Genomic DNA, 25,556 nt, shown 5'->3' with positions numbered 1-25,556 from the left:
CACTGATAAAAGAGCCAGAACAAAATATTCACGTGGTTTCCAAGAAGGAAACTAGTGGAATTTTACTATCATGAAAATGTAGAAAATCTTGGAAGAAACTGCAGGCATTAAACCCAGAAATATGAATTAACATATTTGGAACAGTCTAAATGACATGTGGAAAAATCACCCCTTAAATTCATACCCCTGAAATCATTGTGGCATAGTGCATGGTTTTGAATCAATGCAGCTTGAAATGATTAATACAAACTGTCTTCAGCTGATGAAAATCCTCAAGTTTTTGATTTCATCTTTATAATAATGGAATGGAGAATTAAGCCCAGTTTGTCATTTTCTTGCAAGAAGGGTGTGGTAAGGACAGCATTTCAACTCCTCTCCAAGTTCTCACAGCAGTGTAGGGACTTAAAAAAATCTATTTTAAATGCAAGCTCCTGGATTTAAAGGATACTTTCTGTGGAGGAATTTTTTTCTGTGGTTTATGGTCAGAACCTTAAGCAGCCTATTATGGACTTCATGCTAAGCAGAAAATCTCCTCCTTTTTCTTCACTTGTGGGTGTTGGGTGGTAATCAGATCCATATGTGTGCATACATGTATGGACACACACACATATATGCTGGATTGCTGCAATGTTATGCTGTTTATACCCACGTGTGTGTATATACATTTAAAATAATACACACTAGTGTACGTAGTTGCTGGAATATTGCACATTCCAGAAGGCTGAGGTTGCTCTTATCCCCTCTGAATGGTGTTATTAGAACATGGAAACCAACACCCATTCTCTGGGCCTTTACATCCCTGCTGGCTCACACTGGGCTTGCTGGGAGGTGAGGGAAAACTTGGCTCCAAACCCAGATGTGATCTCCCTGCCAAAGGAAAACTCAGGTGCAGCCTGGGCATGCAGGGTGGGTGGAAAAGGATGTGTGCTTCATAAAAGTTGTTACTAATCAACTCCCTTAAACTGATAGGATTGTCATCAAGATAACTGGCAGTGCAGGGATATTTGAATCCTTTAGAAAATGCCAAAAATCCCCCTGGTTTTCCCCCCAGTGGTTGTGGTTAGACTATGTATGAGGTTTTTGACATTATTTACCCAGAAGAGGGAAGGATTACATAAGAGGCTGGAAGCCTATAAAAGTGTCCTCACTTGGCACAGACAGGAACCAGGTTAGACTTTTTCAAAGGCAGCTGAAGCCTGTAGCTGTGCAGGAAAAAAGTCAGAAGAAGAGACAACTTCTCTGGGAGACAGACACTAAGATTACTTTGCATAGAGCTATTTCTCATGTTTTCTTCTGATAATATTCCCAATTGGACAGAAAGAACCTGAGACTGCTTGGATCATGCAGAAGAGAAAGCATTCCTGGGCAGCCTTTGTGGGAGGAGGCAACAAGAAGGGGGAGAAAATGACTGGGGAAAATGCAAGAATACTGCCCAAGGCCACACATGAGGAAAGAAAGAAGCAGGAGGCAAAAAGGAAAGGGAAATTGAAAACCTTGGCAGGCAAATTGCTGAAGACTGTGGTTGGTGGGAAGGAAACAGAGGAGAAGGCTGGTGCTGAGGATGTGGCAGGGAATTTGCTGAAGAGACCAAGCTGTAGGAAAGGAGAGGAGAGAGGGACGCCTGCAGGTAACCTTGGAGTTATCTCTGGGTCCAGGCCTGGATCTCCTCTGCCCCTCCCATCCACAGGCTCTTGTTTTTTATCAGCTTCTGGATCAGGTGCTTTCCACTCTCCTCCTCCCCATCCTTCACCTGAATTCTTGTCCCTTCTGAACCCTACGCTTGCTACTCTGGGCAGTTCTGAATTTCATTCTTTATTTGCTTCACAAATGTTTCTCTTTACTGTTCTTATTTTTATCTCTGCAAAGACTCCTGATGTGTCTTGTGAGAAAGATGATGTATGTGTGACTGACACCCCAGCCATGTGACTGTGCTGCTCCTCCACAGATGGGAGGGGGAGGTGGGCTGCACACAGGCTGGTTGTGCCAATTAAACGTTTCCCATGTGTTGTATGCATCGAGGCAGGGTGGGTGCAGCTTGTAGGCCCCTCCTGAATAACTTGCCAATTGCTTTACTGAACATCTTTGCATCAACCCTTCTCCATTTCATGTCATGTTCCTCCCTCCAGTCCTGTTTGATTTAATTCTTATTTCACATTTGAGATATTTTCATAGAGGAAAGGTAGGAAGGATATAGGCAAAACATAGTGGAAGCTTATACTCCTTTCATTCTTCACTCTGCATCCAAAGTTGTATCCTGAATTATTTAAGTCCCTCTGCTTCTGGCTTTGCTTAACTTTCCGTGCATTCTCATCAAGTTCGATTTGTCCTCTGGGCTCTGTTCCAGATACCTTTGGCAAACCTTAACCCCTCATTGCTCAACCTTGCAATCTGTAAAACACATGGAAAAAGCCCTGCAGCTCTGTGAGTCTGTTGAGAGAGTACATTTAACCCTTGTTGGTTGACTGGATGTGCTAGGTAAGATGCACTGGAAACAAGCAGCACTGAAAATCTTCCTTCCAAGGGAGCTTGCAGCACTTTGGTCCTGCCAGGGTCTCTGTAGAGGAGGCAGAGAATTCCTTCCAGGCTTGGCTTTCAGCAGTTGGCTTGTTCAGAAGATGTCCTTTCTTTAATGCTTTTTTCTGGACAGAAGGTACATTTCTTATGGAAACATTGTATTTAATGACCCTTCATTGCTCACACGAGGAGGTGTCTCGTAGATGATGGTAGAAAGATGCAGACTTCTTCAGGCTTGGTTAACCTGGAGGAGAAAGGATGAAAGAAATTTAGAAACAAAAAAGTGCTTGCCCTGAGGAAACTGAGAGGTGATAGTGCTAGACCTTAAGTGGGCTGATCTTGAGTAGATCCTGAGGAATTCTGGAATGGATATAAGCTAGATAATTCATAACTTGGGTAATAAAGTGATGATCCTATAGACCTGTAGCAGCTTGTGTTCTTATTCTGTTGCAGAGGAAACCATCTGCAGATTCATTGAGCAAGGAAAATTTTTGGAAGCTTGTGATCAGATTCATAATCTGGAGCATTCTGGAAATTATGGAATGGGAAAGTCTGAATCACTTTATGTGCTGCTGGCTGAACGAATGTGGACTGTAGTGGGAGAAGCACTCAGTGGAGGTGACAGGATGCTCCTGGAGCCGTTGCAGTCAGTGGGGGAATCACTGAAGTGGGAGAAGCAGAAGGAAGCAGAGTGGCTTGGCAACAGCCTAGAGACAGACTCTGTTTCCACCTGGAGCCCAAACTTCTGGAGAAAAGATCTGGAGGAAAAGCTAATGCAGTACATGACAGCCCAGATTCCCCCGTTTGCTTCCTCTACTGACGCCGATGAGACTGCCCTGAAACAGCACCTGAGTCACCTGGAAAGGACATTTGTCCCCAGGCTGGAGCACAGAAGTGATGTCTTCAGGGAAGCAGGACTGCTCACCACCTATGCCCGCTGCTGTCATGCCTCCTTGTGCTCTCACCTTGCCACACTTACTGACAGTAACTGTTTCAGCTTCAGCCAGAGCCTTTTAATTTATGAATGGATCATTAAAATGTACAAAAGGTACGTCTGAAGGGCTTTTTTTCCTACATATTTATAGCTCAATTTTTGTTTCTGAGAACAGTCCCTGCTTCCTGATAACACAGCAATGATGAGGAAGGACTCTTGCTGAGTTTAGATTTGCCCACGGTCTCTTTTATCTTCTGTGTTCTCAGAACCAGAGCCTTTTTTCATTGCAGTACTGTCTCTTTCTAAATCCTTAATATCAGATTCAGGGGTTTACCAGAGGTGGGCAGGTATTTTTCTGCTGGACTGCTGTTGGACATGCACAGTTTTTGACTTTAGTAAGCAATTTCTTTCCTTGCATCAACCCTTTTTTAACAAGGTCCCTAATACTCTAATTAGCCCAGAGTAATTTTCCCTGGCCTTTATGTCAGCATGGTGCTCTATGGATTTCTCTTGTTCTGCCCTTGGTTCTCCCACTGCTTTTTCTGGCTTGTAGTTTTCCCAGTTGTTTCTCTATTTCCTTCATTAGCGCTCAGATCACAGAAAAAACATGTAACAGATCATTAAATTCCTGCCCAAGTCTGGGGAAACAGATATGGCTTTCCCTCTGAAGAGCGGCACATTTAGGGCCCTTTGGCCCAATGTGAATTCACAGCCTATGGGTGTCATCAAAGCCTGAAACTTTCTTGTGATTTCTTTTTTCATGGTGGATGAGGCATTTGATTTTCTGTGTCCGTGGTTTAATTGCTACTCAGCAGCTCCAATCTTCTTATGCCTAATAGTTCTCAGTCTTTTTGGATTATTTGATTGCTTTCATCCAAGCCCACAGCTTCTCTGGTCCTTGTATTAATTACACTGATAAACCCTTGATGAGCTCATTAACAGTTCATCAGGTGGTCTCTTCCCCCAGCCAACTCCTGAAGGAGGGAAGCTGTGTGGTGGGTACACACTGGCCATCATCAGGTACATGGTGGATGTGGTCAGGAGGCATCCCTTTTACTGCTGCTTTTAAAATGGTAAAGCTTTGGAGTAATGGATTTATTAAATATTGAAAACTTTTATTAAAGTGGAGGTGAAAAATAATGTAATTTAATTTTATAAAGAAAAGTCAAATATAGGAAAAATGTATTATATAAATGCAGAATCCCTTCAAGGAAAAAAAAACCCCAAACAAATAAGACAGTGACTCTATTAGTCAGATGGTAGTGAAAAGAATAGAAATGAGGAGAGCAGAGATGCCAGACTTCAGCATTTGATTTTTCCTCTCTCTAAATACCGTTACAACCTCCATGAAAGCTCATGCATAGATGCAGTTGTCTTGGTATGTAGCTGCTTCTTATTCCATTCAGAAAGAGTATGTGACACTTGCAAAATTGTGCATCCGTGCAAGAGTGCTTGGGAGACTCTCCCTGAGATTAAGAGGGAATTGAGCAGCAGTGAGGGGAGAGGGGAACAACAAGCAAAACCCTTAACTTGGGCAGCAAATGTAGGAAGAAGAAAAAGAAACAGCACAAAAGAAATGCTGGCCAAAGGCCATTGTCAAGATCTACTGTGCTGTGGCTGCCCAAGCTTGGCAAGCACTGCTGGGTCCTTGCAGGGCTGGGTCCTTGCGGGGCAGCCTGTTTGCTCGGTGTGGGGCTGTGGTGCCAGGCAGGCGATGCTGTGTGCCCACGGGATGCTGCCCCTCTGGCTGAGCTCTTGTTTCTGCACACAGAGGCAGCCAGGCCTGTGAGAGACCCGGGCACAGCCTTTCCCTTGGTGCACAGTGCCTCGTGTGGATCCTTTGGAAGACTGAGGAAAAGTTACTTGCAACTGCACGGGTAAGAACTCAGGAGTTTTACCTCAATCTGCCAGTTTTATTCCCGTGGTGTAAAATTAAGGGGTGCCCTTGTCAAACAGCCATCCCTGCTCAGGCATGTGTGGGTCTCAAGGTTTCCATCTTGACCGAGTTTCATTGCAGAGCCCAGGTGTGAAGATCCATGATTGTCTGCTGCCAAAGGGAGGCTGCCTTGTCCTTGTTCCTTAGCAAGGAAATGTTGGGACTTTTGCAAATCTCTCTTCATCCCCTTGCTGTATATTCAGAGAGCTACAGTCTGCTCAGAAGCCCTTTTATCTGGAAGAAAGGGAGACTATGGGTGAAACCCACTTCCTTATTGAAGGCCATTTCAAAATGTTATTCATCTTCTCTCCAGCAGTTAATGATCCCATCATCTGCAAAGCTGGGGTTTTTTACAGCCCCTTTGCCTTAGCTGTGCAGGATATTGAGGCTGCTAAATTTGTCTCTGTGTGAACCCCTCACAGTCCTCTCCAGCCTGTTGGACTGACACTGATGATGTTAGAGCAAAGATTATTTCCAGAGCTCAGCACAAGAAACTGTGCAGTTGGTGCCCACCCAGCAGCCCTCCACAGAGAATCCTGTCTTGTGATCCCACAGGTGACCCCAGCCCTGCAGCATCCCTTTCTTTTCTCAGCAAAGTTCCCTCTTTGAAGAATTCTGTTGAGACATGTAGAATACAAATGAAGCAGGGAAGATGTGTTGTGGCAATGGGGAGTTCCAGAGGAAACCATGTTATTTGGAAAACTCAGCGGGGCCTCTTTTATTCAGCTAAAGCTGAAATGCAGCAGCAGGAGTTACCACACTCAGCTCTCTTGCTTTCCATTTCCACCAGCCCCTGGGGAGCAGAGGAGGGGAAATTCCATGGCAAACTGCTGAATCATCCCTGGGAAAGTACTCTAAATTGCAGAGATTTTCCTCAAGAATTATTCCCTGAAGAACAAGAAGGTAGTCACAAACATGCAAGTAGAAGTGCCAGCTGGTGACAATATGCTTAAAGCCTACTGGTTTCAGTGTTTAAGTTCTTTATGGGCTGTTTTTAATCATTACCCTGGGGAAAACCATGTGCTCTCAAGCTCCTTTTTTAGCATTTGTTTCAGTGAAGGAAGTGACTTAACTCAGGGCAGTGCCACTGAGGTTATCCTAGAGCAAGTCCCTGAGTCAAGCCCTCAAAGATGCTGAGTAACAGTGATGGGAAATTTAACTTTTTTTAGTTCCCTCTAATGTAATAGCTGAATAATGCTTTTGCTTAACCGTTTTCCTGATAAACCATGTGCTGAGCAGGCTCACCTCAGTCTGGTTATGAACTTTTGTGCCATGCTGCCCTGATGTTTCAGGATCACACCTTGGATCCTGGAGCATCCCAGCTCTATGTGGTGCTGAGTTGTACAGAAAGAGCAGAGCTGGAAGTGCTGGACAGTGTAGCACAGCATTGCTCCAGCTTGCTTCAAACCTGGCCAGCTTGGGAGCAGCTCCAGACTCAAGCTAATGAGCTTAAGTGGACATAAGCTGAGTCCATATGGAAAAATTATGGATGTCTCCTTAGCTCAGTGGCACAGCTTATAAAACCTGCTTTATCTCTCTATTTCAGCTTCTAGGGTAATTCAGCCTTCATTATGCTAATATACAGGCAGTTGTTATTGAGCAAATATCCTGCTGTTATCTCTTAACAATTGTCATGTATTATTGTGCCTAAATCACATGGTGTGCATTTTGCCACTTCAATGGATGACTAAAATTTCAGAATGAGAGGATCCTGACCAGAATAAGCTCTGGCCTGCTTTGCTTAGGAATACCTGGCTTATCTTTGGGTGTGGCAGCCTGATATTTGTGCAAACTAAAAGTACTTTAAACAGAAATGAGTGCTGAGAACTGTGAGCATGTCTGAAGGTGCTGAGAGCCCAGATGCCATGAAAACCACTTTGAAACTCCAGTGTGGGGAACTCAGCTCTGCATGCAGGCAGCCCTCCCCTCAGTCTGGACACACCTGGAGCAGGGGAGCTTTGTGCCTTTGAGGTTACAAAGCTGGTGAAATGAAAATGCTGTTGCCATGAATTGGGTTGCCAGTCTGTCACCTCTGCCCTTGCTGTACTGGGGAATTTGACAAGAGTGCAAGGCAGGCCTTCCAGCATGGTGCCAGGGCTCATTCTGATGCTCATTTACACTGCCCTGCAAGGATCACTTGGCTCTGTGTCTTCTCCCCACCACCCCTGTATTTTTTCAAATGGACAGAAGGAGGACTGAGAAGTTCTTGTTCTGCAGTCAGCACAGGTGTACTGACCATCCATGGATCTGAAGCCTTGAAACATTTTGGTCAGACAGGAAGAAACAAGAAGTAAACTGGATCTATTTATTACAGCAGAAGTTTTGGTCCCCTCCACATTGGAGCTTTGGTGCCGGACGTGCTGGTGTCACTACAAGAGCTACAGACAAGCAGGCTGTTTCTAATGCAGACACATAATCTGATCCAAAACAACTGAGTGCTGTCCTCAACAAGTTATTAACTGCCTTGCAGTTCCTCACTAAGCCGTGCTTTGTCCCATTGTGGGGGGCAGGCTTGAAGTGTTTGTGCAGCTCAGCAGGGATGTGCTATCTCAGCACATAGTGTTCACACATTTGCTCACAGTCAGGTGATGGCACTTGTGAGGAAAGAAATTTTTCTGGGTTGTTTACAACTGCTTGTTTGTCTTTGATTAACACTTTTCAGTGAATATGGGAGAGCAGTTGTTTTGAATATACTTTTGATGAAATTCTTCAGCTGACAGCCACAAATTTCCTAATTCATCAGGCAAAAGAGAACAAAGACCAAAATGGGAGATCAGACTTTATATTTCTTGGAGGAAGATTCAGAAATGAAAGAATAAATAAGCAAGCCAGATTTTTGAGTTTAAAGCTTCTGTAAAGGTCAGATCATGTTTTAAGCAACAAGCCCTTTCTCTGCAGTGCTAGTTTTGTTTTTACAGCCATTCAAACTAGCACAAGCCAGCCAAGTCTTGGGAAATTTCCCATCGTGCAGCCTCATGGGGCCCATCTCACCATGACAGTAGCTCTAAACACTAAGCCTGCTCCTCTTTGCACTCACAAGTCCCTGGCTTAAGCAAGGGAATGGTTTTAATTAATGCTGGCTGGTTTCTCTGGATGCTGGTTGGAGAGAGGAAGGGTGGAAAATCTCAGCTACAGTAGCTGGCAGCATGGAGATGTATCTAAGCATTGTTTTGCTGTGTGGGCGCCTTCATTTGAGCTAAGCTAACTAGGGAAGACTGTAGATAACCCAAGCTGACACTGGGATGAAAGAAAGCTGCAAATCACTTAAACTCAAACAAACAATGTAGAACAAAACAGAAAAATGTTATTAGGTCAGCTGGAAAACAGCCAGGCTTTGGGTTAAAAGAGACAGCCAAAAAAAATGGAGGCAGAAATTCATCTACTCCAAATGGATAATGAGAGGCTGGGAAACCTAACACGTTATGAATGCCATTGTATCTTAACTGTACTTTTTAATTTCCTTTTATCATTTAGAAGGAAGTGGGGAGAGCACTGAAAGAAGCCTTTGATATTGGGAAACCCCCTTGGGCAGATGCTGCAGTCATTGAGGTAAACTGGGGGGAAATGAAAAGCTCCAGTCTTTGGGGCTGTGGTGTTTTTGCACACAAGCATGTGGGTATTTGGCAAGACCCAGTTTTGCATGTCTCAGTCCAGGCTCAGTGTGTTAAAAGCCTGCAAGCTGGCTGCCATACTTAAGCTGTGTCTGTTTGCTCCCAAACCTGTTTTGGGGAAAAAAAAATACCCCCTTACTAAACCAAGGATCAGCCTGAGCTGATTCAAGCTGAAGTTGCATTTTCATACATGCTCCTGGATCTTTATGTAACCTTTTTGAAAGTGGTGGTGTGTCTTACCCAGCCTGCTCTGTGTGAGCTCTGCAGAGCACTTTTATAAAAGCAGGGAGAGCTGCTGAGCCATGGCAGGGCCGTTTGGCTGGCAGTGCAAACTGCAGGCAGGCTGCTCCTGCTCATCCCTGCTGGGACTGCTGCCCTGGCGGGTCAGGCAGTGCAGGGGGCTCTGCAGAGCACAGCACAGGGCTCCGAGGGCGCTGCAGGAGCACACCTGAGGAGCACACATGTTAGCACACTGCAGGAGCACACCTGAGGAGCACACACGCTGACACACTGCAGAGCACACTGCAGGAGCACACACACTGACACACTGCAGAGCACACCTGAGGAGAACACTGCAGGAGCACTCATGCTGACAGTCTGCAGGAGCACACCTGAGGAGCACACCCTGCTGACTCGTAAGCAGCTCGTACTGTGGGCAGAGGGGGTGTGGATCACGACCTGCAGAAGGATTAACACAAATCCTGGAGTTTATATGTGGGTTTAAGTGATGCTGGAGATCAGGGGCATGGCTTTGGGCTGTCATGGCTCTTTATTCTCTGCTTTCTTCCACCACCCCAGTGGCACTCCCAATTCAGGCCATGAGAGAGGGAAGTAGCTCCATGGTCCTTTGGGATGGCAGCCTCAGGCACTGGAAGCATTGCAGATCAGCAGCAGCTGGTTTTTGCTTTAGCTGGCAAGCACTGGCTTTTCTGGCCCATCTCATACTGTGGCACCAAAAGCAGAGCTCACATCAGGGGCTGTTTCCTCCTTGCCTTGCCCTGTACCTGCTGGGGCCATGGAGCAGTGATGTGCCCAGTGATGTACCTGTGCTAGGGGGATGTTTAGCTATCAAGATGGTTTTTTTTCCTGCTCCTGGCTCACAGTGGAAAGTTTTCTAACTGGAACTAGGACAAAGCATGGTTTGAATCCCATAGTCCTCATATTTGTAACATCTGGCCATGCTTCAGCATGAGTGGGTTCACTCTGTTGTGTATGCAACTGACAGGTTTGAATGCTCTGGGGTGGGTGATGGAAAAGCCTGGATTAATAGGAAAGCCTTATGAAATTACCACCTCCTCAATTTTCTCAGGCTGACACTTAAACTTCAGATAGAAAATGATCAAGGTGTCATGGAAACTCATCAGCTGTGGTTTTCTGACACTTTGGTGTGGCTTATTTCATCCAGCCCCTTTGGGTGAGCCTTTGCATCTGTTATGAGCAGTGGAAAAACACATTCATGATGTGAGTCACCCTTTGTCTCTGGCTGACGAGCACTGTGAGGGCACAGCATATGGGTCCATCTGTCTCCTTTTTTCCATCTGGCTCTCCTCCCCTTGCAAGCTTTTGTTTCCACAGAGCAACTAATGGGCAGCATTAAGTTGCCACCTGCTCAAGCCTGCCCGATGTGGGGTGAATTTTGAGCTGTCTGGCACAGCCCATCCCCTGCAGACACCTGGGCCACCCAGCTGGGCTCAGTGGGCAGGACATGTGCTGTGGGGTTTAGCACACAGCTGTGCCAGGTGTGAGGGTGGTGGCTGGGAAGGTGACACCTGCCCTCTTGAGGCATGCCGTGCAGAGACCCTGGCAGAGGTGCAGGGCACACAGTTAGGTCTGCATAATCCTCTTTTTAGTGGCTGCACCCAAATTTATTTGCCAGGGTGAGTCAGGTAGAGGCACAGATGCTCCTGCAGATGGCAGGTCTGCAGAGCTGAGCTGCCAGCCTGGATGTGGCCAGCAGAGAACATCTGCAGGGACAGGCTTCTACCCAAGCTGACCACAACAAAAACAGTGGTAGCAAAGGTGTAGGGTTAGGCATTACAATAAGGCTGATGAAAAAATACATTTATTTCCATGAGGACTCTCAAACTGAGGCAGAAGTTGGTGCCTAGGGCAGAGGGATTTGCTGCAGGGTGAGCAGTGGGATGTATTCCTGTTCACTGCATAGGGAACAAATGACTTTGGCCAGTTCTCCTCTCACACATTGGAATCCACAGATACTAACAGAGAAGACAGAGGCTGCCAGGCGAGTGAGCGAGAGCCTGGGTGAGAAGGTGGAAGCTGAGTGCCTGGAGGAGTGCCTGAGGTTCCTGGAGAGGTAGGAAGGATGCTGCTTTCCTCCTTGGTAACATTCTTAATGCTCAACAGAAAGAAACCCTGATGAAGCAGCTGGTAATGCTGTGTTCACCTGGATCTTGATGGCTGTTTCCCATGAAGCTGTTACTGACAACACAGCACTTCACTGCTCTTTGTGTGCTCAGTATCTGTAGTTGGACTAAAGCTGAGGGAACAAAGTGCATCTGGAGTAGCTGGGACAGGATAAAGCCTTTGGGGGAGATCTGGAGAGACTCAGACCTTAAACACACCTGGGAAGAGGGGCAGCCAGGTGCCCAGTGCCCAGGCCTGGCCCTTCCTGACCTGGCTGTGCATCTCAGGCACAGCTTTCTGCTGGCTCTGTGGCAGGGTGGGGAGATCTGCTCTGTCCTAGTTCTCATAGCAGAATGAATGTCTTCTCATCTGGCCTCTCACCACTTCCTCTGGCTCCCCTAATCTGCTTTTTGTTCTTGGGTATTTCTCTCCCCATGTAGAAAATGTCAGGACTGCTGGTTTAGGTAGTATTTCAGATGGAGATTTGGTTTAAGACCCTTGGCCCTCCACATGATGAGAGGAAAGAAATTCCTATAAAATGGGTTGTGCAGAAGCCCTTTGTGAGACTGAGACTGACAAAGCAGTTCAGAGACCTTATGGGTTATTCATACACACTGAGGCTTTGTTCTGCACCTTTATTGACAAAACTGAGCTGCTTCCCAGAAGGAAGTGTTGCAAATCAACCTCCTGCCTCTTGGTCCCTGACAAAGGTACCCAGGCAGCTCCAGGGCTCTCCCTGCTGTTCCTGTGTTTGTCTTCCCCTTTAGCTGGGCAGGCAGAGACTTTGTCATGTTGTAGATCCCACCTGGGGGATTGAAACTGTGAGATGAAAAGACAAAAAAGTCACACAGTATTTCTTCAGTGTGCTGTTGATTTTCGATGTGTTATGGATCACAACAGATTAAAGGTGATTCTTCCTGTTTTAATTTAGCTATGAAGATGAAGTGAGAAGTTTTATCCAGCTTGATGGCTGCTCACAGATCTACAGCAGCTTACGAATCCTGGAGAGTTGCTGCCTTCTCAGGTTAGAAAGCAGAGCCTCATGCCATGGGGAGCAAAACGAGTTTTCTGCTGGTCTGATCTCCTTCTGACTGGTATGAGGCCAACCTTGACCTCCAGCTGGGTATGGTCATCCAACCCCGTGCACACCAGCCTTTAAACATGGAGGAAGCCAGCTGCTGTCAGCAAGACTCCTGCAGAGCTGCCCTGGCTGTCCCAGCCAGAGGGAGGCTGAGATGGGGCTGTCACTGCGGCCAGGCCCACAGGGCTGTGCTGCCACTCTCTGCCTGCTCGCAGGCCCTGCAGGTGCAGGGTTTGCAGCCATCTCCCCCTTCCTGCACTGAGCAGGAGACAGCAGTGCTGTGCCATGTGTGGGGACACTACCCTGGCTAACCCCACTGTGGGTTGTGATGTCCTTCCTTTCCCAGGCCTGATCATCCTCCAGCAGAAAAGCTGCACAAAGGTTATGCTGAGATGTGTGTGCTGCTGCACTTGGTAGGTGCAATCTCAAGTGCCTTGCTGAATGAAACCCCAAGCAATATGCCAGGCACTCCCTGGGGTTGCTAGGAAGGAGGGAAGAAGTAAAGCACAGAAGGGTGGAGGAGGATGTTTGCACCTACAAGCTAATTTCAGAAGCACTTGCAGCATCGGAGAAAACAAGGTTGCTTCTCTTCTTCCTGTGTAAAATTATCCAGGGATCTCTGGAGTCAGCAAAATGCCAAAATCCAACACATGCACGGTGATTACTTGACATCAGAGCCTTGTGTTGAGCCTAGGTAGCTGCTTTGTTTGTTGTATTTGCATGTTGCTGATGCTGGATCCTAGACTGAATACTTATGAGTCTCTTTTATGTAATCCTTCACAGCTTTACTGAGAATGAAGTTGTACACTGAGCCTTTCCAGAATGTAGGATGTCTGGATTCAAGCTGGTGATAATTTTAACCAGGATTTGCTGACTGGAAGACTGTTCTGATGGAAGATAATTGTTTGTCCTGTATTTGTAGATTGTCAAAAAAGGCACATGGGATGCTCACCCAGACTCTGTTTGTCAAGGCTGCTTCATGCTTGCTCATTTTTAAAAATACTGGAATTTTTATTGATCTGGTCTCACTAGTGATGGGTACAGGTGACATTTGCATGTCGTGCCCTTGTGGCAGTGTCTTAATGAGCACAGAAATGCAGGTCCCTGAGCTAGCTTTGGACCTGACCATGTGCCCATTCAATGACCCCTGTGTTGGTTACAGTAGAAAGAGTTTTGATCTGAGAGAATAGCATGATTTGATCTGATCAATACTTTCCATATTTATTTTTTTAAACAGAACTGTCTGGCATAAGTTAACATACATTTGCAGTGTCAGCACTGAGCAGAATGTTAAGGTGAATGGATTTCTACACAGGATGGAAGATGACATTATGGAGCATTTTCTGCAGACCATCACTACTAAAGTCAAGGTATGGAAGACCCATTTTAATTCTGACTCTTTGCAGACCATATGGCTGGCATGCACTTCCCTCATGTCCTGATTTGGAAAAGGTGAAGCCATAGTTTGGTCTTCAAGCCTGGTATTCTCCTCTGCCGTGTCAGAATCTATATGTGGACAGCTTCACATTTTCCAGTTTTGGGACCCCAGTTTCACTGTTTGTAGTGTTTGCCGTTGTGCTGCCCAGAGCCCAGAAAGCTGAATTTCACCTGGTACCCATTAATTCCCAGCAGCTGGGCGTCTTCCCAGGACAGTGATAACTCACAGAGCCCAGGGCTGTGCTGGCTAGTCAGGATGTAGAGAAGGCTGACCAGAAATGTGTCCCTGCCTTGAGATAAAGTCCCCTTCCTTCATCCTTTCTAGTATCAGTCTGTTAGCCCAGGCACTGTTCACCCTTGTGTCTGGAAAACACAGAATTCCAGGCTCCTGACAGTGTGTGTGATCCTGTGCATTTCCCTGGGAAGCTCCCCTGGGCATCTCCAGCCTCATTGCTCAGGCTCCCTCGGGCAGGCTGGAGGCAGCAAAAGGAAAATGACAAGAGAAACTCTGGCTACGCTGTGCAGCTTTGGTCCCAGAGCTCATTGCCAGCGTGTCCCATGGGCCCACACATCTGTGTGGGAACTGGGGGTGGCTCTGACAGAGCACCAGCAGCCCTGGGGGGAACAGGAGGCCCAGGGCCCAGGTTTTCAGTCTTCCAGGTTTGGGCTTAAGATCTTAGTACATCCTTCCTGAGTTGGAATAGTTTCTTTCTTTCATGTTTTGATTTTCTTTGAAATAAAAACACAGGATGCTGCAGTTGGTGGAGAAATCTGTTTCCAAGAGCAGAAAGAGCAAAGACACAATAATCTGTGTCTGTTGTTTGTTTGGTGTCTCTACATGTGCACCCTTTGACTCTGTCTGTTTCTTTTCCTCAGGGAACACTGAAGGACCACTTCAAAAAGTGTGACAGTGGTTTTGACCACATCCTTGAATCCTTAAAGCAAAGCTTTTTGACCTTTGGGAAGAAAAAACCAGATATATATGAGGTAAGAAACAAGTAAGACAGTGAGAACAATATGTTACTCAGGAAATCATCCTACAAGAAAGATTGAGAGGGATTTTTTTCCAAGGACATGTAGTAAAAGGACAAGGGGGAATGGATTCAAACTAAAAGAGAATGGGTTTAGATTAGATTTTAGGAGGAACTTCTTTGCTGTGGGAGTGTTGAGGTGCTGGCAGAAGTTGCCCAGAGAAGCTGAGGGTGCCCCATCTCTGCAAGTGTTGAAGGCCATGTTGGATGGGGTACTGAGCAACCTGCTCTGGTGGAAGGTGTCCCTGCCCATGGCAGGGGGGTTTGAACTAGATGGTCTTTGAGGTATCTTCCAACCCAAACCATTCTGTTCTGTGAAATCACTAAAACTAGTAATTGAACATTTGGATGGCACAATACTAGAAAATTAAACTGCAGTTTTCTCTGTTGTCAAATGGGCTTTTAAATATCTGGTGGTCTCAGTCCAGTACCTCTATCCACTAGGGTTGGGTAGTGACAGCTGGAACCTTCCTGTAATTTCAGCAGAGAAACCAACAAGTGAAGAAATGTGGAAACTGAATGTACCTCCCAAATACAGAGGGGAATGTTTGGCTCCCTCCTCTCCTACCATTGCTCCAATATAATTATTTTGGAAAATTTCTCAGCTTCTAATGTGCTTCAACCTTATTTGTGAGGATTATTGATCCCTTTGATGTAGAGTGGACAGAGTGGGGTGAAAAGTCCAAATTCTTAAAGGGCACAGCGTCTCATGCAGAGTAATTGGCAAACAACCTAACAAAGTACCCAAGTTTTTTCACCTTTACAGTAGCCTAAACAGCTTTTATAGGATCTTACAGCAGCCTTGAGTCTATCTCTTCAGCAATGAGGTTGGTACCTGGGGAATTCTCTCTTTTGTGCAGGCTGGATTTGCTGTTGCTACATGTGCAATGTGTCCTCCTCAGCATGGGACTCCCAGGTCATCAGTCCCTTTGTCAGCGATGATTTTAATTAACATTTTGCAATATGGAAAAAGTAATGGAAGAGAAAAAAGTAGGATCTATTCTGCTGTTGTTCAAAGGCTGTCACTGGACATCATGTCACATTAGTGCTGGGGCAAGCAGCAGCTCAGTGGTGAAGCGCTGTGCCAGAGCTCTCTGTGCCTTGCTTTGTCTGTTTGGGACAGAGCTGGGGATTTCCTGTACCTTTGGACTGCAGCCTAACCCTGCTCTGATTTCAATTGCTAACCAAATGTGGTTTCTGTGCAGCAGCCCACCCCCAGCAGAAACACTCCCTGTCCCTGTCAGGCACTGCATGGCTCTGCACTGAGGTTCCTCAGCCAGTACTGGGAGCTAAGAGGGAGCTGCCCAGGTGACTTCTCTGTGCCCAGCCACAGCTGTGTGCCCCAGGGCCCTGTGTCAAGTGTAGATGCTGGAGGGAGGCTGCATCTGGCTTTGTCTGCAGCCCAAGCTCCCCCCAGGTGATAATTTGTGAGCCAAGCCAAGTGTTGCTGCAGCTCTGGAGTGTGAGTGACCTCTGGCTCAGCAAACTGCTCCCATTGCTTTTGATTTGATGTCTCCACACTTACCATCAAGCTTTGTGATCCACATGCTGCTTGGAGATAGTCCAAGTGTTGGATCAAGCATTTTAAATTAATATTTAAGCAAAGAAATGGGGCAGCCATCTGCATGGGCCGAATATCTGCTCTGTGCCATGGTACAAGTGTGGCTGGGCCTTGCTCAGTGCAGGGAAGTTAATCTGGGTCTCTTTGCTCTGGAACAGGCCCTGGTCAAGGCTGTCAATGCCATCATTGTTACAGAATACTTGCAGGCCCTCCTGACCACTCCCAGGAAAACATCTGCTATGCAGAGGAGGAGGATTGTCAACAAGATAGAAGAAGATCATAGGATGATGCAAACCATCTTTAAAGAGTGCTTAGTAAGTCTTTGATATGGTTACAGTTTTGCTCTTTATCATCAAGAACAATACCAGCAGAGGAAGACACTCTGAAGACTGCAAAAAAGCTTAAGAATTTTACCACAGGGGTATCAAGCTTCACTGAAATGACATTCAGATATGCTGACAGCTCTTCTGATCTGTCAGAAGCTGTTAGCTCATGGTTTTGAAATGTGTGACTGGAAGATGCAAGTTTTGCACTGTTGCCACTGACACAAGAGTGAGGTGTGCTCCTCTGAGCTGGTGAGACAGCTCCAGAGCTGCCAGCTCCTCCATCAGCCCTCTGGTAGCTGGCATGGGGTGGCAGTGCTTACCCTGGAGCCTCTGGAGTGATGAAGCAAACAGCTCCCCACCTCCACCTGCTCTGTGCATTGCCCTGTAAGGCTGCTCCTCCCTGGGCATGGGGTGTGCATTGTCCCCCCTCCACCCAGCCTCCTCCCTCCCCACAGGCCCTTCCCAGCCCCTCAGAGCTGGCATGATGACTGCCTCAGCCATTTCCCTGTGCTCTGGCATTTCCTCATGGCAAAACATGCTGATGCTGTTGTGGTTGCTGACGGCTGTGGGGAAGAACGAGTCTTCCTGCAGGGGTAAACACCTCACACCATTAGGAGGTGAAGCACATTGCAGAGGATTGGGTGTAAAAGCAGAGCCACACCTCTGAAGAAAACTTGTGCAAAGTGCTGGTTCTGATTTGCAGAAACAACTTCGGAAGCTTTAAAGGTCTCACCTCATAATCTGGTGTAATTGGCAGTGCTGCACAGAGCATCTGTGGGTGCCACCAGGCTGTCACACGAGTCCCTGGGTTACCCAAGGGCCTGGACTGCCCTGGCAGCAGTGTCCCCTCCTTCAGCTGGTGCAGTTGGAGAATTACTGCTGTGCAATGTCCCTGGCATGGCTCCTTAGCAGATGCAGGCTGAGAGTGCCCAGGCATGGTGCTCCATAAGGGGCTGGGCTGAGCAGCACAGCAGTGGTTGCAAAGTCAGTTTGGTAACAGGACTCAGATGTGACAGCACCTAAACCCCTTGGCTGCACTGCTTTTAATGATTTCACAAATGCTGAGTCATTCTCACAACTTGCCTATTTAAGTGCTAGGGACTGAAAATCTATTTTCTCAGAAATGAGTCCCTTGCAAGCCATATGTCAGCAATTCTTACCTTGTCCAATGAATAAAATGAAATAAAAATGATTGTCTGTAGGCTTCTCTAAAATCCTCTCAGACCCATTACAATTAATGCATTAGATTCATGGCAGAAAGCTGGGAGCTGCCAGTGCTTTTAGCTGAATTCCCACCTCTCTTGGAGTGATCGATCACAGATGAATTAATGCTTTCAGCAATTGAGACATGGGGAATAGCAGGAGGGTTCTCTAATCTTAACTCTGAAGTTTACCAGAAATGCTGTGCTCAGCTTCAGCTTTGGATGTAATGTGCATGGAAGAGTGCAAAGGAAATAGAGGAAATCTAATTATCTATTAAAACCTTACATTGAGCTTGGGTGAAAAAGAGCTGCATCTGGTTAGAAATTTTCCCCAGTGTCCTCAGTGTGTGCACTTTCTTACTTGATGTGAGAGCACTGAAAGCCTTGGAGGTGAAATGCTTGAGAGATTGCAGGGGACAGCCTGCTCCTCAGTCATGAGGCTCATGGTTATGCGTGCCAAATATGAACTCTGCTGCAGACTGAGTTTATCATGCAGTTGTTGCACAGGCTGCTCCTGCTCTCTGCCCTGTTCTGCCCTCTCTCTGGGCTTTTCCTTCCCCTCTGCTCTCAAAACACATTAGGAAATACCTTGCTTCTCTCCTAAGAGCAGTACATGTCAAAGGCACTTAAACACTGCTGACAAAACACCTCTTTTTTTCCCCTTTAGAGTGCAGGCTGTTTACCTCTGACCTTGCCTGCCTATGCAGTGCTTAACTAAATCTGACGCCTTCAAATTAATTAGCATTTTGTAATAGTGAGCTTGCCAAGTATGAAGCTGTACAGTACCAGTGCCTCAGGAGCTGAGTACAGCTTGTGCACTGAGCAGAGCTAGACATGCTGTGTGCCTGCACTGCAGGGGGAGAGGGGGAAGACTGTCTTCAAATATTATTATTATTTTTAATTTATGTTCATTGCAGAGGAGCTGCATAGATAATGTGACCAGCTGTTTCAAATGCCCCCTGCAGATCAGGGGAACGTGGGCTTCTCCTGCCCCATTTTGGCAGCCTGTTCTCCAGGTTTGCTTTGTCACACTCTCTGTTGATGTGGTGGCATCAATAATTCAGGGAAGCAATTAAATTGCATTACTGCACTGATGGAAAATGTGAGCAAGACCTGGAGCTCTCTTCCTGGTGGTTCATCTGCATTCTGCTTCTCCAGCTCTGCTGAAAATGCTGTGTGTTTTTTGATGAGACTTTTTTCTCCTGTGTGCTCTAGATTAGAGGGAGATCATTGTGTGCAACATCTACCAACCATGTCATGTTTTCTACACTGTCCGGCCCTGTTGCCAACTTTTTTCTATTAGAGGATTTATGCTCTCCCTAAAGTCGCTTTTCTGTCCTGGGCTTGCTCTGGGGGGGCAGAAATGCCATCATGTTTGGCCAACAAGGCTTGTTTTCACACAGTCAAGCACAGGGCTGTGCTTACCTTCAGGGGCAAACCACATCCCACAAGAGGAAATGGCCCTGAAAGGAAAGGCAGTTTAAGGAAAAATGAGGTACATTTGCCAGCTTTGCCTAAGGAAGTGCAGGAGAGGATTCTGCACTACTGAAGAAGCCACCCTGGAAGCAGTCTGTGGCCACTCCCCAGGTCCTTTTCTGCTATCCTGTGGTGAAAATCAGATTTCTATACATGCACAGACACTCCTGCAAAGCTTCTAACCCACACAGAGAGATCCCCAGTCTGACATGAGTCCAGCTCTTAATGTGCTGTGCTGTTTCTCCTGCCCTGAACACAATATTGCTTTTCTCCCAGGGTCCTGCAGCTGGCTCTCTCAAGGATCCAATAAAAACAATTTTAGAGCTTGTTCAAACTTCTGATCCTGAGGGGATGAAGATAGCACTTCTGCCCATTCTTAAAGAATTTCCTGACCTCAGGTAATGTCTTTGATTGCTTTGACTTCTGTACTTTCTTACATGATCACTTGAAACCAGAAAACCTACAGCAATATTAGTCCTGTGATACTTCTGCAGTGTGTTGGGCCAGGCACAGTGACCCTTTGAATGTACTCACTGGTGCCTGCTTTATATCCTTGTCAGACATGAACTGCTGAAGTTGTGATGTCCTCCTGTAAAGGTGGAGGATGGATGAAATTGCTGTCAACAAAGCAGAAATGCTGTGGAAAAGTACTACCTTAATGCAGAATTTACAGGACCATATGTGTCGAATGTAGGTTTCAAGAACATCCTTAATTTGGGCATTTCATAACTTTCAAACACTTGGCTTCTGGCTTCAATACTTCACCACACCCTCTATAACTATTTTCAGAAGTTTCAAGGTGTATTCAGCAAGAATATACACTTGTATTTCTTACAGAAAATTTAACAGAATTGAAACACAGGTTTTATTAGGAAGGAGAGATCTTGGATACCTGCATTTTTTCCAAAGCCTGTGGTTTACTGCATCTATCTTTTGTTCTATGTGCTGTACCTGTGTTTTTCCAACTTAAAATGATTGCAGTGTAAAACTCTCTGTCACAGGATGCTCTGAAGGCCAAAAGTGTGAATACCTTCAAACGTGGGGCAGACAATTTGTGGCAGATAATTACTTCAGTGCCTATTCAACATGACAGTCATCAGATAAACCTGCAGCAAGGGAAGTCTCTAGATTTCTGTAGGAAAGACTGCTATGGGCAAAGAAAAAAATAAAAAGAAAGAGAGATTATGTTATGCTTCATCTGGTTTCTTACTTCTTTTTTACTTTACTACTTTTGAAGATGCTATTGAGCTAAAAAGCTGTTTATCTGATACAGCATAGCAATGATATATATATATATACACATATGCATACATAGTATAGGAAGTGGGCATAGAAAGTTCTCAGAAGACCCAGATCTCAGAGGAGGTTATCCTGGTGTGAGTGGATGCAGTGTTGCTGACTAAAACAGATTTCTCTGATTCAAACTCTTTGGCTTGTACACATTTGCCTTATATCCAATACAGTATTTCCCTGCTCAGGGGAATAGAGCTCTGTAGAACACAAATGCTGTAACCTTCCAGATGAACGAGAATTGGCTCCATTTGAGGGGAGAAAAGATATCAAAAATGCCTCCAAATGGTCAAATGTAGAGTTATCTGAATCCTATTATGATAGATACAGGTCTTTTTCTAGGAATAACCTAAACTGAACATTTTCAATACTTCACAAGGATGTTGTGGGCTCTGGGCTTGGGACTTGTGAGCTCAGCCCTGTCCCACACATCTCTTGGGATATGGCATCCCCCTTAGATAGCCAGAGGGTGTCAAAAAGCAGCTTCCAGTCTTTGGTCTGGTCCAGCAAAACTCAGGGATAGGAAACAAATGTTAGGTTTTTTTTTCTTGGCTTATTCACTAACTGTCCTCTTGTCCTTTTGGAAAGGAAGGAACATCTGAGTGCAGTGCTGGACATCAAAGATTCACTCAGCCGAGATGACAGAGCTGCTCTCTTGAAGTCATTTCATGATAATTGCAGGGAATCAGAAACAGAAGCAAACTTGCTTTTTGCAGATATAGAAGTAAAACCTAGAAAATGTGGACTCTGTGGCTGCCTCTGCTGTTAGCAAAGGTGGGTGTGTGTGAGTGTGTTTGTGTGTAAGGTGTACCTGCCCAGGCACACTTCTTACAGGGAGGTGGAGCTGCAGCCTCACCTCCCCAGGGCCCTCATTGCTCCATGCACTGGCTCTACTTCCCTCTCTCTCCTGCAGACTTCCACACCCTGCAGGATCATGTTGGAGGCAGTGCAGGGTGCTGAATTCTTAGATGAGTGATTCAGGTTACAGCAGGGACAAAGGAGAAGGCAGGGCTGGCTCTTCCTCCCCAACTTTCACTCGTGTCTGTGTATCCCTGCAGCAAGGTCTGTCTGCAGCATCCCCTCCCTCCCAGCTCTTACCCTCTGCCTGGGCACAGTCTCCCAGGCAGGTGCTGTTGCCTTCTAGCAGGACAAGCCAAGGAGGAACCTCTCTGTGATCCTCCTGCTTCTCTGGTGCCGAGGGGAGGGACATGTGAGCCCCACCACTGCCCCCTCCATGACAGCTGCATTAATTCAACCAGGCTTGGCCCCATTTAGCTGACTGAATACTGCTTAGTGGAGAACATGTATCTATTTTCTTCACTTTAAATAATTGACGATTTCTTGTTACTCCGAAGTTACCCAGCTCCAGCTCAGAGGTGGAGAATTTTGTTTTATGTTGGCCAGGTCAGAGCCCTCAGCTATCAGAAATAGTCCTGCTCAGTCAATAACTACAGATTGCCAGCAGTTACCTTCTGTTGCATAAGCTGACTAGACTGAGGTTGAGAAGCACAGTCCCTCTCCTCCTCCCCTCTCAGGTGTCACTATTTATTTATAGTTACCCATGTTAGCAGATCAGGGATGAGGTATGCAGGACTCTGCCCTCCAGGCACAGGCAGACAGCAGGCTGCCCTGGTAGCAGAGAGAGAAAGCAATTAGAGAAACAATTAATAAACACAAAAGCTTCCCCTCCTAATGAAAACTGATTCTGATATAATGAACTGGCTGTCAGCTACTCATGTTTATACCCTGCTTTAAAGAAATTACCCATAGTGTCACCTTTGCTTTAGTAAAGATATTGAGGAACAAGTTTTTAAAGCGTTGTAAGTCCCTGAATCTCCTGTTTTCTGAAATTCCCTGGGAAAATAGGCTCCCAAATCCCAGACCCAGCTGAGTCTGCAGTGTGGTGGACACACATGCCTGGCACAGTAAAGGTGAAATCAGTTATGGGATGTGCCACCTTCCTCCTTCCATGCCAGCCCTGTGATTTTGCTGCCATGCTCTGGGGTGTGACCTGTAGGCTTGCTGGGAACCAGCTGCTTCCTCCTAGCCAGAAACACGTTTCTCCCTCCTGTACATGGAGGTGGCAGGACTTTGGAAGAACACTGCTTTTGGTTGTTTCATGTCAGCACGAAATGTCCTTCCAGAAGAGGAGTGAGAAGGTTTGGCTGGGGAGGGCAGGCAGCAGTGGGGGTGCTGCCCAGGGATTTTGTTTAGCCCAGGAAGTGAGGATTTCAGCAGGTAAGTGTGGACATAGCTTCATGCAGGAGTGTGCACAGGAGGGATGTTTCTGCTGTTTGACTCTTGCATATGTTCTGACGAGTGCCATTTAATTACCCAGCTTTTTTCTTGCCTTCCCTCAGGCCTGCTGGGAGAAACATGAGGCCTTACTCTGCTGTGCCAGTGTCTGCAACCACAGCTCCTTGAAAGCTTCACATGCAGCTGGATGCATGGAGAAGCCTGTCAGCCATGGAAGACAAAATTTCTGCATTCTTGCAGGAAAACCATGAGGCTCAAATCCCAAGTCCAGGAGGGAGATGAATGGGATATGGTTGAAAGACATTTCTTCAAGACTTCCTAGAGACTGCCATTCAGCTGAGTCCTGGTGGTTATTCCCAGGATGTGGCAAGTGTGGAGGAGGTTTTCCCCTCACTGACTTCCTCTCTGTTTCCACCTCTTGTTCCATGAAATCTCCAATGATATTGGGACTGCTGCACCACATGGTGTCCCAGCATTGCAACCTCCTGAGGGATCCAAGACCTCTGTTAGGGAATATTGCCTGGCTGATTGTGCTGGCAATGCCTGCAGGTCTGGGTGCCTCAGTTTACTCCCAAAGCCTGACCTGCACCAGGAGGGTGCAGACAGAGCTGCCTCTTCCCTCTCTCATGAAGGCTGTGACCTGCTCTGGGGGCAGCCTGCCATGGTGAGGTGTGGGATGGGGAGCTCCTCCTGTATGAGTTTTACAACTGGCTCAAGAGCATAGTCTTGCATTAATTTTTATACCTCAGTTACTGGAAATTTCCTCTTGGAGACAGAGGAGAAAAGCTCATGGGAAGCAGGCAGTAAAAGGAGCTGTTTGTCCCAGCCTCTGGGCAAGGTCTCTGCTAGTTTTCAGATGTAAATATGCAGTTCTGAAGGAAAAACACTGATTTTCTTCCTCGTTGTCTATGGACTGGTCACAGACCCCAAGCGGGATGTGCTTCAAGGCCCTCCTTTGCTATTGTGTGAATATAGAACATTACTGCTCCTCTTTGACACCATAACCAAGCAAAAAACTCTACCTCAGATGTGCCAGTGCTTTTCTGAGCAGCCATTCCCCCTCGAGTCTGCCACCCTCACAAGGAGAAGGAAAATTTGTGCATAACCTGTCAATGTCTGTAGCAGGGGACAGGTCATGCCCTGGTACCCTGAGAAGTGCAGGTCCAGCTGGGTGCTGCCACATTCCCCAGGGACACGGGTGCCCCATCCCAGAACCCTCAGTGCAGATGGGGTCCTGGGAGCTGGAAAGGAGCCAGGGCAGGTTTGTAATTGTCGTTGGCTTTGTTCCAGGTGCAGTGCTGAGCATGAGGTGAGTGTCTGAGAAGGAAGAAACAGGTTGCTCCATCTCCAGGGAGTCTTCTGGTGCTTTTAGGGCACCAGGAGATCTTGGCTTTGTTACACTTCATCCCTCATGTCACTGAAGGGCAGTGAGAGCATCCCATGGCCTGCCTGCCCTTCCTGACTGCTCAAAAGGCCAGTGCTGGTGTCCCTAACATTTCATAGCTGCCCATTGTGGCTGCAGTGAGACCTCCCCTGGGATGTGGGAAGGCTGGGGAATCTGGGGGAGCTGCAACCTGGCCGGGTTGGGCTGCAGGGCTGCATGAGCACCTGCCTTCTGAAGGTTGCCAGCCCTGCCAGGCACGGTGGGCCAGTCACCCTCCCCTCGTGCTGAATTGCACATTTTTTCAGGGAAGGGATGTCAGACCTGGATGACAGACCCTGTTGTGATGGCGAGGTCAGGGTCAGCCTCTGCCAATGGGGATTTCAAGCAACAAGCCTTCCAGAGAAAGTAAATAAAACCCTCTCTGACATTTCCATCACTGTTGGGTTAAAAATAATCCTTCAGCATGTGGACAGCTCTGGCCATGCACACGTCGATGTGTGTCTGTGCTGTTTGACATCTGCAGCCACACAGGGGTGTGTTCTGCTTGGAATCAGCAGCTGGGAGCCCTGAGGGGCACCAGGCTTGCCACTGCTGTGTGCAGATCAATGAGGTTTTGTAGCAGCAAATTTTTGCACCATGTGTGAAAACATGCACTTATGGAGAGACCAAATAAAGACTTGAGTTTGTCCATGAGGTTTAATGAAGTTTTCCAGAGCCAGAGGGCCAAGGGATGTTGGCTGGGGGTGATGGGGAGAGGCAGGATGGTGTGGAGGAAGATGGTGTGGGAGGGGTGTCCTTGGGTACCCACAAATCACCTGTGGAGAGCAGATGGTGTGTGGGGAGGCTCACTGGAGGGGAGGCAGCAGCAAGGGAATGCTGGGTCACTCCCTAGGACTGTCTGAGGTGATCAGGGAAAGAAGTAGAGGCTGCAGGGAAGGAGGATGAGGAATTTGCCTTGTTTGATGGAATGGATGAGGGATTTTAACCCGCTTGATTATGTGACCTGAACTTCCCAAGTGATCCAGCCTCCTCCTTTCTAGCTTTCACCCTAACCTGGGGTTAAAGCGCTTGTGTGGGATTTGTGCCACTCTCTGAAGAGGGCTGGGAAGCAGGGTCACACTCAGGATCCTCCTGTAGGATTATCTTGTGGCCT

The 25,556-nt window shown here is 46.8% G+C and overlaps 1 protein-coding gene across 2 annotated transcripts; it reads left to right on the top strand.

The window, feature by feature from the left end:
• Window positions 1-1,182: 1,182 nt before the first annotated feature.
• Window positions 1,183-25,093, top strand: LOC132074702 (exocyst complex component 3-like). Of its 2 annotated transcripts, XM_059474667.1 has the most exons (12): window positions 1,183-1,627; window positions 2,968-3,562; window positions 5,220-5,325; window positions 8,859-8,933; window positions 11,209-11,309; window positions 12,291-12,383; window positions 13,678-13,810; window positions 14,754-14,864; window positions 16,628-16,783; window positions 19,750-19,871; window positions 21,352-21,537; window positions 23,124-25,093. In XM_059474667.1, the coding sequence occupies exons 1-11, from the start codon at window positions 1,342-1,344 to the stop codon at window positions 21,530-21,532; spliced, it is 1,959 nt and encodes a 652-aa protein (XP_059330650.1). In that variant the 5' UTR covers window positions 1,183-1,341; the 3' UTR covers window positions 21,533-21,537; window positions 23,124-25,093. The 2 variants fall into 2 exon arrangements, with proteins under 2 accessions (XP_059330650.1, XP_059330651.1); XM_059474668.1 differs by lacking the exons at window positions 21,352-21,537; window positions 23,124-25,093 and adding an exon at window positions 20,475-20,560.
• Window positions 25,094-25,556: the final 463 nt, after the last annotated feature.

The sequence above is a fragment of the Ammospiza nelsoni genome, chromosome 6 (genome assembly GCF_027579445.1).
Source record: "Ammospiza nelsoni isolate bAmmNel1 chromosome 6, bAmmNel1.pri, whole genome shotgun sequence".
NCBI lineage: Eukaryota > Metazoa > Chordata > Aves > Passeriformes > Passerellidae > Ammospiza > Ammospiza nelsoni.
This window is presented reverse-complemented; position numbering and strand designations above follow the sequence as displayed.